The sequence below is a fragment of the Pygoscelis adeliae genome, unplaced genomic scaffold (genome assembly GCF_000699105.1).
Source record: "Pygoscelis adeliae isolate BGI_AS28 unplaced genomic scaffold, ASM69910v1 Scaffold413, whole genome shotgun sequence".
Taxonomy (NCBI): Eukaryota; Metazoa; Chordata; class Aves; order Sphenisciformes; family Spheniscidae; genus Pygoscelis; species Pygoscelis adeliae.
In genome coordinates, this window is record NW_008824403.1 from 2,124,231 (window position 1) to 2,136,406 (window position 12,176).

Genomic DNA, 12,176 nt, shown 5'->3' on the forward strand with positions numbered 1-12,176 from the left:
GCTGGCTAGTTGTGAAAGTTTCAGACTTTTCATGGAGTTATAAATGATGAATAACTAAACTGACTAACATATTTTATAAATCTGGTTGGTTGGCTTAATAAACAAATCCATCAAATGTCTTCTGTGCATTAAAGAAGTATTAATGGGATGACTTCTGTTCACGTATGGTCAGTATACTGTCTGTTGCTGTCAGGCCTTGCAGCTATACGAAATACTACAAAAGTCTCTTTGCCTAGAGCAAAAATACGTTAGACCACCTTGGAATGATAGAGGGCTGATAACCATATTGGTTGGTTTGACCTGGCTAAGTCATGTTACTTTTCTGTCTACTTTCTTACACGTATAATGGGAAGAGTAATTGCTTTCAGCATTAACGATCACTCAATATTATGCAAGCCCTGAATAAGTCAAATAATACAGACTTATTTAATGAAACAAGCTAAGTGGACTATGATTAGGGAATGGTCCAGAATGTTGACATAATCTTTGGTTTTTATAGTTACTATGTGGGCATGTGTGGAGATGGAGCAAATGACTGTGGCGTAAGTATATTTTTATTTTCCGTACAGAACTGTTCAGTTAAATTTTACAGCTGAAAGCAAGTTTTAAAATGTTCTCTATTTCAATCTTAACTGGCAGGCGCTAAAGAGGGCACATGGTGGTATATCTCTGTCTGAACTGGAGGCTTCTGTGGCATCACCATTCACTTCCAGGACGCCTAGTATTTCCTGCGTGCCAAAGCTGATCAGGTAATGCCACTTACGGTGAACTTAAACTTGTCTGTGTAACTCGTTTTGCATACCCTATGTTAGTATACGTTTGATACTGTAGGAGGCCAGTTCGAATTAAAGAACAAGCCATACGTTTTCAGTAGTTCTGTTTCTTTACTGAAGGTACTCTGAGCAAAGGCTTGCCATAGCATGATTTAGTATTTTGTTATAAACCCTTTTGTCCATGTAAAGTTAACTTTTTAGAGTGTGAGTGAGCTTCTACACGTTAGTATTTAATTTGATGTCTTAGTGACTGCGTTAGTTTCTGTAAAGGCTGTGTGTAATTGCAAGCAGTAAAATTCTTCAGATAACTGCTCAGCACCATATAAAGTAGAAAACAAATTTTCTAAATAGGGTTTGACCAGTTTTTGATTCTAGAATTGGAAGTTAGGTAATAATTTTGGGTAAAGGTCAGCCAGAGAAGAATCTAGTTAAGTCTGTGTGGAACTAATGAAGTAGTGCGTAATCAGAAACATTTCTGAAGTCAGCAGCTCTGTGGCTGACTGCATGTTTATTCAATCCATGTAGTAAACTAGTGCTTCATAGATGCTTTTGCAAGCAGACATTCATTTTAAAACCTCTGTTGGAAAACCACATAAAGTCCAAAGAACACCGAAGTAAGGTGGTGGCTCAGTTCGGAAGGCGTGATCACAATTGATGTACTTGCAAGTGTACTATTCTGACCCCTTTTTCTCCATGTCTTCAGCCTAATGTCCCTCAAAGGATTTGCTGATATGTTTAATTGCAGCTAACGTTTTGCTAATCAGAGTTGAACTGCTTGCACAGACAGCTTTCTAGTTACGTGATTGCGTTTGTTTTGACAGGGAAGGCCGTGCTGCTTTAATAACTTCCTTCTGTGTATTTAAGTTCATGGCATTATACAGCATTATCCAGTACATCAGTGTTACTCTGCTATATTCTGTAAGTATTTAATTGTGCTTAAGCAATGTCAATGTAATTCAGAGATCTGAAAATTGATAGATATTTAATATAAATTCTTGCGGGTCTCTTTGAGTACACAACACCCACATTCTAAAAACTGTCTTTGGACTAAAAGTACTGTTAGTATTTTTTGCCTTTTTTTTTATATTAACTGTGTGAAAAACATGGTAGTATCTATTTAAAAAAGGCAATAACTAATGCCTGTGAGTAGAAAGTCTCTACAGTGGGATGTCCAAATAAACATATAAATGGAACAAAAATACAATTTTCCATTATTTAAAAACTGTCACAATTTTAAAATAGCCTAACTTTATTTAAAGGCAATGCATTCCTTTCACGTAAGGATTGAAAGAAAGCAGCTGCAAGCATTGAGTTAGGAGGGGGCAAAAAAGCAAAGTGGAATATTTCCTGTTAATATGATTGGATTCACAATATGGCATGTGGTAGAAATCCTGTATTTTAATTTGTATTCTGAGTAAGTTAAACATGCAAAGTATTAAAGGACCTTTTGAGGTGGAAATTTTGACAACTGTATGACTACATAGTAAGGTTATGGTGTTTAGAGAACTGTGGGCCTAAGCTATTATTCCATTGGTTTGTAAGATTCGGTAGTCTGTCTGATTACAATTTCAATTACAAATAGCTTATGCATCTTGAAACTGGAATTGTTTCATACCTTGATACTTCAGGAATTGATCTGTGAATTGTAGAGTACTCCAGACTCCTGCAGATAAAGGAAGGCAATTTGATAAGAGACTGTCTTGTTTATAGAGTGAAATTTAAAGAATTAATGCCATAGGAGTGTCACTGTAAGATGTTTCTTGGTGTGAAGAAATTACCAATGTTTCAGTTCTGATTTCTGTCTAGATCCTGAGCAATTTGGGAGATTTCCAGTTTCTCTTCATTGATTTGGCAATCATTTTGGTGGTTGTCTTCACTAGTAAGTATTGTGCGAATTACCCCTGCTGGCTTCTATACAGCAGTTTTTGCTTGGTCAAATTTTCTTTAATGTGGAGTATTTTGGAGTAAGCACTGTGACATACAGTTAAGATAGTACGACTACTACAGTATATGCATTAAATAAAACAAACCATTGCGTACTGAGTTAGATTCATCTGAAGTTTGTGAAATGTCCTCATACAAAAAGCAGGACGTGGGCGTGATCTTAGGAAAGTAGTTCTTCACCGTACAGGAAGTCATAAACCTCTACTGACCTGAGGAAACTGTTTTTGGAATCAAAACAGGAGTTGTTCCAACATCATCTTTCTCAAATGTTTTGATTTCTTGCATTTTCAGTTGAACTTCTGTCCACAAAATGTTATACTTGAAAACTATTATCTAGCGAAATATTTGATTCCACATATGAACCTAGTAGTCAGTTTACTAGCTAACAGTAGAATTCCATTTTCAAGTTTAATAGAAACTGCTGCTTTGAAGCAATGGCAGACCAAAACTGAGAGGATGAGCTGTAAGTCCTTGTGCCAGACAAAGGGAATTTGGCCAGACACTACTAATTCCTTGAGTCTCATGGCTTCTATTATTGTCCCCTGCTATCCTGTGCTGCTGGGGGTAACCAGCCTATAGAAGGCACTGTGGCATTTTTCTAGTGCGGTATAATCTTTTCAAGGTGGTTTCACACTTGCAGTTCTGGACTAATTTTTAAAGTGGTGTCATGAGAAGCCATTCTAATTCCACAGAATGTGAACAGGGTAATTCTTGAAAACCATAATGATGTAATTTGTAACTCATTTTTCTTTCTCTTTGCAGTGAGTCTGAACCCTGCTTGGAAGGAGCTTGTTGCGCGAAGGCCTCCATCAGGTCTTATCTCAGGTCCACTTCTGTGTTCCGTTTTGTCTCAGATCATCATCTGCCTTGCTTTCCAAATCTTTGGGTTTTTTTGGGTCAAACAGCAGTCCTGGTATGAGCCTTGGACAACGGAATCTGAGTAAGTGTTTCAGTGGCACCATGTAATGATTGGAAATGCAGTAATGATTGGAAAGCCATAGGCAATAATTGCTCTTTTCTTTACTGACCCCCTTTGGGGACTTTCTAAATAAAGCTTCTGTATGGCAGCTTGTTAGTCTGCTGATTTTTTTGTGACAAGCATACTAATACAGAGGAGTTACCCAATGGCTGAAATGCAAAACTGGGTCAGAGCCAGACTGCAGGGTCTGAAGACTCCTCAACTTTGGGACAGTTGAGAATGAAATTCAAAATTAATGGTTCAGACCTATTTTCTCTCTTCTATATAAGAAGAGATAAGCCCTGAGCATAAGAAAGACATGGACCTGTTGGAGTGGGTCCAGAAGAGGGCCAGGAAAATGATCAGGGGGATGGAACACCTCTCCTATGAAGAAAGGCTGAGAGAGTTGGGGTTGTTCAGCCTAGAGAAGAGAAGGCTTCGGGGAGACCTTCTTGCAGCCTATCAGTACTTCAAGGGGGCTTATAAAAAAGATGGCGGCAGACTTTTTAGCGGGGCCTGTAGTGACAGGACAAGGAGGAATGGCTTTAAACTAAAGGGGGGTAGATTGAGACTAGATCTAAGGAAGAAATTTTTTACGCTGAGGGTGGTGAAACACTGGCCCACGTTGCCCAGAGGTGGTGGATGCCCCATCCCTGGAAACATTCGAGGTCAGGCTGGACGGGGCTCTGAGCAACCTGATTTAGCTGAAGATGTCCCTGCCCATGGCAGGGGGGTTGGACTAGATGACCTTTAGAGGTCCCTTCCAACCCAAACTATTCTATGATTCTATATTATAAAGTTTTGTTTTCCTGTTAGAGCTCCAGTAAATCAAATTCGTATTTCTGAAAATGGGGAGGTGTTTTCATCTTTTTTTTTTAGATTGCAGTATTTTCTTACCTGTCTTCAAAGTGTATTTACAGGGATAGTTTCTAAACAGTTCATGTAGTGAACTTACAAGCTGGAAGCATAAAAGAACTCGAAGCTCAGAATTCACAAAAATTGCTAGGTCCCTGACACAGTTTTGAGTTCTTTCTTACTACCTGTAATAGGTTTTCAAGGATAAGCTTTTTTAACTACTGTAGCAATTTGTTCTGTCATTACTTTTGTTAATAAGTAGCCCTTGTTTGCATTTTCTCCTTAACTCAGTGTTATATGTTTTGGGGTTTTTTTATGTTGTAGTGCATGTAATATATTGGATGCCACAAACACCAGCTCTGCACACCATGGGAATGAGACTCTTCATGATGAACATTACATTAAAAATTATGAAAACACAACTTTGTTTTTTATATCCAGCTTTCAGTACCTCATAGTGGCAATTGTCTTTTCTAAAGGAAAGCCCTTTAGACAACCGTGCTACAAAAATTGTAAGTCCTTTCTTACTATATACAGTTACAAGTGAAACTTGAAGTGACTCTGCACTTACTCATCTGTGGCTTGCTTACAGTTGTGTTGTGCCACTTCAGCAGTAATAGTGTTGCTAGGAGAACATAGTACAATTATTCTCTGATAATCAGAGATAGAAATAGGGAAGTATTAAACTGTATGGAGAAATTTGTGTTAATAGTTTCTTTGTTTGTAGAAGTATATGTGTATATACGTTCCAGCTCCACAAGTGAGCCAGTGGTAATTTGAGTCTGGCCTTCTGTCTCTTTGTGGCTATCAGCACAACTTGTATTGCCAAAATCCACCTGGAAGGGGTTTAGAGGGAGAAAAGAGGTTATTTCCAGGGAGTAATGAACCCATGATACATGGAGAAACTGTCTAAAACTCTGAGATGGTCCAATTAAAATATTTTTTCTTCTTTTACAGTTCTGTTTGTTATATCTGTGATAGTTCTTTATGTCTTCATACTCTTCATCATGTTGCATCCTGTTGAATCTATTGACACATTTCTTGAGGTAAGATTCAGCAGATATACAGGCGTCTGTACTTCTGGGATAACTGGTTGGCTGCCTTTTGGGCAAGCTTGACCCCTTTAGAGCTTTAACTTCTCATCTTGGGGGGGGAAGAGAGAATTTATAACTCTGAGCCTGTTTTGAATGTGTGTTTACTTCATATGTGTGTTGCTAACCTCTGGCAACTTCTTCTCACAGCTCGTGTGTGTGCCATATGAGTGGCGCCTAAGAATTCTCATCATTGTTATTGTCAATGCAATTGCATCTGTGCTGACGGAGGTAAGAAATTCAAATGGAAAAAATGCTTGTCTAAGTGGATTTTTTTTCAGGGTACTTGTTTGTCTTTTGTTTAGAAGGTCTCTCTTCACAGCATGCCCATTAAGTGGCCACTGTTTTCTTGTTAAGTTTGTATTCCTACAAATGTCCTTGTAGTCTAGATTTAAGGTGTCAAGGTTTTCTGTGTTAAAAGCATAATTTTAAAACCTTTTTTATTAATAAAAAAAAAGGGGGGGAAAGTTGAAAGACATAAATTATTTAACTATTTCACAGGACAATACTCTCCATATTTATTTGCTGTGTTAATTCAGTTCAGAATAACATGACATAGTAAAGAACTATATAAAATCCTTAGGGGGAGCCCATCTTCATTCAGTTTGATCACACACATAGTTTATTGTTCAGAATAATGCAGGTCTGTATAACTTGTTCATCTAATCTGATCCAAGTCCAGAAGTAGAGATGTTCATGTGGATCAGCTTTTTCCAGCCCTGAGCTGGGAAGAAAGTCAGTCACTCTGGATATTGACCTCTTCTGCTGTAATTCCAAAGTTAATGTGGGCAGAAACACGCCCTACCTTTCATCCAGGTACCCCTGTGTTTTTTCCAAGAATCAGAGTTTGACCGCGATACATCTTCCAGAAGGAGTCTGGATTCAAAGCCAGTCATTTATTCCTGTGGTTAGTTCTTCTCCCTGTTAAATTGATGCCTTATTTCCAACCTGAATACATTTGGGTTTTGGTTGCAGCCATTAGTCACTATTTTTTTCTGCAAGAAGAAAAAGCCTTTCAACATTATCTAGTGCTTGCACACTACAATTATCTGTTTTTACTGTATAACATTTTCTGCAGCTTCTAGTCAGTATTTCCATTACTATGTGAGGGATTGCTATCAAGGTAACCAGCGTAATGTTTGCTTGGATCATACCATTTTGGCCTTTGAAGATTACTACAGCATTAATATTCTTTCCAGTTGACTAGTTTTTTCCCTTTTATTTGCAACTTAGTAGAAATAAAATCAACCAAGTTTTTTGGATACTTGAATCAAAATTATCAAGGCTTTGTGTTCAAAATGTTGTTCCAAATAGAATTTGCAATATATGCAATTGTGTTGCTCCCTATTGGAACATGTTTTTCAGTGTTTTCACATGATAGGTGATAACTTGTCTTTTCCAAAACATGGCAGTAGATATTACATTTTTTGGCCTTTTCCTTGTTGTTAATAAGTTTATCCTCCCCTAAAGATCCTGTGCCTTTCTTACATTGTCCTGTATTTACTCTAACCCTGCTTGTGATGGAGTTTTCCTTTATGCCCTTTAATTCTTTCATTTTTTTTGTACTACTAAACTCTTAATAGTTTTCTTTTTTTTCTCTATTTTATGTATATTGCTGTCTTTGCTACTGAAACAAAATAGTTACTTTGAAGCTGCAGAATCGTGACTTTTTTGTCTTCTGATAAGTTTAAAACAACCCTCCTAGATAGAAATATTTTTTCCTGTTTATTTTTTCTAGCAAGTTTTGATGTTTTTGTTACCATCTCTGGGAAATCAGCTTTTTTTGAAGCACTAAGATTGTTCCTTGGAATTGAGCTTTGTGTTGATACATGGAGTGTAAATAGGTGCCGGTTACAATTTTCAGTCCAGTGATAAACTTTACTGAGAGAAATAAATTAAACTTAGCTTCTGCTGAAAAATTACTTTGTTCTGCAGATGATCTTTCTAACTTTTACACAACCTGGTGATGTTTCTGTTCTGGAAGTGTAAGGGCTCTAGTACACTCTAGTAGACACTATACACTCTAGTACAGTGTGTCGGTCCACGTATCAGCACGTGTCTCTCAAGGACAAGTGGTTCTCTGGTTTAAATATTCATAAGGTTCCACTCCTGGGCCTTGTCGATTGCCACATCAGTTTGTAAACTTCTGAGTTTCTAGTAAGCATAACCTAAGCAATATAATTGCTGTAGAGCGTTTGCTTTTACCCAGTATTTCAAACCCCACCCACTCTTCTTCCTATGCAGGTGTGAGTTAGCATCTTTCAACACTTTAGTCACTTAACTGTCATTACCAAAACTGATGATTTGTCACATTCCTTTTAACCAGACTTTTCTATTTATCTTGTTGCCCATACTTTAGTAGCGGAATAGAAGTAACTATAGAATTTAATTTTCTTGACATTAATTGTTTGGGATGTTCTGCTTTGACTTAAAACCTATTTTTTCCACTTTCACTTAGTTGAATGCTTTGTTTAGACAGAGAGATAAATTGTCTCACTGTACAGCAGGTGTCCAACAGAAGCATTGTCTAGTGATCCTCAAATCCCAAACCTTGTTTTATGATACACGCTTCACTTCCATAACTTCAACCTGCCTTTGTCCCACCTTTTGAACTGTATTTGTCCAACTCCGGCAGTATTACTCTAGGCTCCCTGCAGCTTTTTGATGTGGTGCCAACTCATTGGGTCCAATGTGTTGTGTAGAAATCGCAGGCTATTTCATTCCTTCACTTCCAGTATAGCTCGTTGCCCTTCTGTCCCTGTGTGCCTGCCTGGATTTTCTGCTCGCTACACTTTTCACTACAGAATTACTGGGTACCACAGGTCATATGCTGAGTATCTAGGAAAAGCCTCTGGTGGCACCTTCTTATTTCTTTTAACAAGGTACTCTGTAGGTATATGACCTATAGTTTGTTCTGCTGAGACTAATCCCTCCGTAATTGCCTCTGTGTCTCATAATGATGAGATACACGAGGGATTGGATCTATCCTCTTTTGTCACGCTTGCCAGTTTGACACTTTTGTGTCACACTGTGATCATATGTAGTTTCTTAATTGCTTCTACAACAGGAATGATTTCTGACTGTGGTTGTCCCAAACATGTTTTCTGAAATGCTGTGTAAAGCTTTTGCTCCTTCCATGTGGGTGCCAGACTAGGTTCACAAAGCACGCATAGTCTTTCTACCAGATGATAGAAAATACTGCACAACAAAGGCAGATCCTAGCAGATGTTCCTCCTTACCCTGATGCCGGGTATAGACATACTTAAACCAGACTGGCTTCAAAAATTAACATCTAACAAGCTGAAGATTTGTTGGCAAATGCTTTATAAAAGCACTATAAAATTCTGGTGTATTATAAAATCATTAGCCAGACTTTTATAATGGATTTTATAATGCTTATCGGCTCCCCTTTCTCAGTGTCCGAGGTTAGTCAGATGTTAGAAATGGAACCTGTCCAAAGATCAGAGTGGTAGGCTCAAGGCCGTGGAAGACACAAGTTCACACCTGTGTTGCCGGATTTGTTCAAGGCTCTCGAGTCCGCCCACGCAGCCGTATGAGAATAACCAGATGTACTGAATATACTGTTCAACTTCAGCCTGCCTTCCAAAATCTGGAACGGCTCCTACGGAATTCCTTCGGACTTCCTGCTGGTGGCTCAGCCTTGCCACCCCGCTGAAGCTTTCCTGGGAATGTCACTGGTTTAAAACAAACTACGAACAAAGTGTAGCTACAGCATGAAGTACACTATAATGTTAAAGACGGTTTGAGGGGAAACTGCTTAAAGCGCTCATGTCTGCGGTGCTTTACAGGTTTTTTAGAGTATTGAAACACATTAAGAATGTGTATTTATGTTTTTTACCTGTGTCGATGGATGCAGTTTTGGTCATTGTTTCTATTGTTTTAAAGTACATGTTCATATTCTTAAATCTCATGTGAGCACTTAAGAATGAAAATGTTTATCACTTAAGTACTGACAAGTAATGTAAACTCTCCATTTTGCCTGGCACTGAATTAGTTATGCCTAACACACTATTTCAGGTTTTATTTGTAATGTGCACACTAACAACAAATGGTCATTAGTTTCTTTAATTCTTCCTGCTCACTGCAATGTCTCACAGAATGTCCTCCTTGATATGATCCTTTGGAAGGTTGTGTTCAATCGAGACAAACAAGGAGAATATCGCCTCACCATACCCCAGCCGCCTCAGGTTGGAGACTAGTATTTTGCTGTCATCATTTGAGTGCATGCAGATTAATTCAGTTTTGTCTTTTTTATGATCTATAAGTGTCTGTTGCCTTATCTTAAGCTTAAGACTGTTTAAATTAGATTTCTGCCACTTGAATATTAAAAGGAAAGGCTTCTGGTTTTACATTTTTCTCCTTGTTGACACTTAAAGAATTTAGCTCTGTATACAAGAACTGCGAAGCAAACCCAGAGGATTGCTTTTAAGACTTTTCTTACTTTGTCTTCAGTTTGCACATTAGCAAATTTTACTTGCATTGTCACAAGTTAGCATGCTAGGACTGGAGAACGTCTTGATTTGCTTGGAAGCAGAACTGCTGACGCTGGGTCTAATACAGTTCTTTATTAAATTAATTTGGTTCAGGGTTTTAGAACATTGTCTTGTGAGAGCAGTAATTTATAGCACATACAAATGAAATGAAACAAAATGGGAAATGAAAGTATGTTTTTACTAGTTCAGATGGTTTAGGAGACTGAAGGATTTTGCTTCTGCCTTTCAGGTGACCATAAATTTTGGTCTGGTCTGCCCCTCTGTCTTTAACACATGAAGGAAATCTATGCGAATCCGGTTAAAAAAAAAAAAAAAAAAAAAAATTTTTTTCTTTTTTAAGCCTGTTGGCTTATTACTTTTAGCTGGTTGTACGTTTGTTCTTGTTCAAATTACAATGGTTTATTTCTCGGCACTAAATTTTATTAAATGTATTCACTTCAGATTTACATTTGTCCTTTTGAGGCTGTTCAAGAAAAAATTGCTTTGTGTTCACTGAAGAACGGAAGTTGTGCTTAAGGCTCATGTTTGGTTTGGTTCACCAGTTGACAGAAATTCAGAGCATGAAGAAAACCATAGAATATATATCCATTAAAATGTCAGCCCTGCAGACTACAGGTGCTCTGAGATGTGAAAGGGATCCAGTCTTGAGAATGAGGAATGGTGTTTCTCTTTTCCAGCTAGTTAAGTTACATGCATTTAGGACTGGGAGAGGAAAAATAGGAAGGAATACTTAAGTTCAATAATTTGTGTCTGTTCTTGTAACTATTAATACCTGCAGGATTTAGGTTTCACAGTAACAGCAAGTTAAATTCTGCCACTTTTGGCTGGCTGGCTGCCTTCAGTTAAACAATTCATTGCTTAGAGTTTTGAGACTCTGGGAATTTGACTGCTTTTTCTAGACCAGGCTTTTATTCTTCAATAGTAACGTCATTTAATGGTGCCTGTTATACCTGCGTTTATTGAAGCTATTATGAAATATGCATAAAGGCTGTTGGTGACCTTAGATGTTACGATAATGCAGAATACTTCGTTTTTCTTAATGTGACCTTAGATGTTACAGCATTCCAGAATACTTGTTTTTTCTTAATGTTTTTTAAATGTTATTACTACCATAGTATAGAAGAGATGACACAACAGAAGAGTTTCTGTACTACACTTTCTAGGTCCAATGTGACAAAGAAATAGTCAATTAGAAACTAAATCAATCAGTTTTTTTCTAGCCATTTACTGTATTGTTAGTTGTATTAATTTTTTTGTTATGGTAATCCAATTTTCAAATCTGTTCAATTCTGCAGGAGGCTGTGGATCGCCGTGGAGTCTGTTTCCTTTCTTCCCTGTTTGGTTGTAGAGAGAAGACACCAAAAGCCAAGTATATGCATCTAGCTCAGGAACTGCTGGTTGATCCAGAATGGCCACCAAAACCCAGAACAACAACAGAAGCGAAAGTACCATCCCAAGAAAATGGTTCATATCAAATCATCACTGTAACGTAACGGTGGATCTTGGTGGCATGTGTTTTTAGTAGTATTCAGAAGAATGTAATTTTAAGGCTTTATTTGAAATTGCAGTATACTAAATGTCAAATTCCAATGCAGATATCTCCAACTGTTTTATCTCTCTGAATACAAAGTTCAGAGCCAGACATCTTATGGCTATGAATTTTAAAAATGTAGGTTACCTTAGGCAGAACAAAAACGATTGTGTTTCCTTCCACCTTCTTCCAAATTTCATTATTCCTAAATGAGATGAGATGTATTTGAAGGTTTAAACTGCAGGGCAGTTAAAACAGGTTCACTTTATTTGCCTGGAGTATCTTAATCATTGTTCTAACCTGCTTACCCAGGCACGTGTTCACGTAAACCCTATGATGTAATGATTTCATGGTAGTACTAGAGGCACATAAATAACCTTGTCATGCTTTTTTTTTTTATATTCACTGTTAAAAAGCTTTGTGCCTCAAAACGGTTCTAAAGTTTTGGTGTGTGTACCTCTAAGTTTGTCCCTACTAGTAAGGAGGGAGTGTTTCCAGGTGTAAAGTTTG

At 37.7% G+C, this 12,176-nt stretch overlaps 1 protein-coding gene across 1 annotated transcript in view; it reads left to right on the top strand.

Moving 5' to 3' along the window:
- ATP13A3 (ATPase type 13A3) overlaps positions 1 to 12,176 on the top strand; it is a 61,299-nt gene extending 49,123 nt beyond the window's left edge. The window contains exons 24-33 of the mRNA XM_009320401.1: positions 500 to 542; positions 640 to 749; positions 1,595 to 1,691; positions 2,580 to 2,652; positions 3,480 to 3,657; positions 4,855 to 5,042; positions 5,488 to 5,576; positions 5,772 to 5,852; positions 9,740 to 9,829; positions 11,431 to 12,176. Coding sequence (XP_009318676.1) covers positions 500 to 542; positions 640 to 749; positions 1,595 to 1,691; positions 2,580 to 2,652; positions 3,480 to 3,657; positions 4,855 to 5,042; positions 5,488 to 5,576; positions 5,772 to 5,852; positions 9,740 to 9,829; positions 11,431 to 11,628 — 1,147 coding nt within the window. The 3' untranslated portion in view covers positions 11,629 to 12,176. The remainder of the gene's footprint in view (positions 1 to 499; positions 543 to 639; positions 750 to 1,594; positions 1,692 to 2,579; positions 2,653 to 3,479; positions 3,658 to 4,854; positions 5,043 to 5,487; positions 5,577 to 5,771; positions 5,853 to 9,739; positions 9,830 to 11,430) is intronic.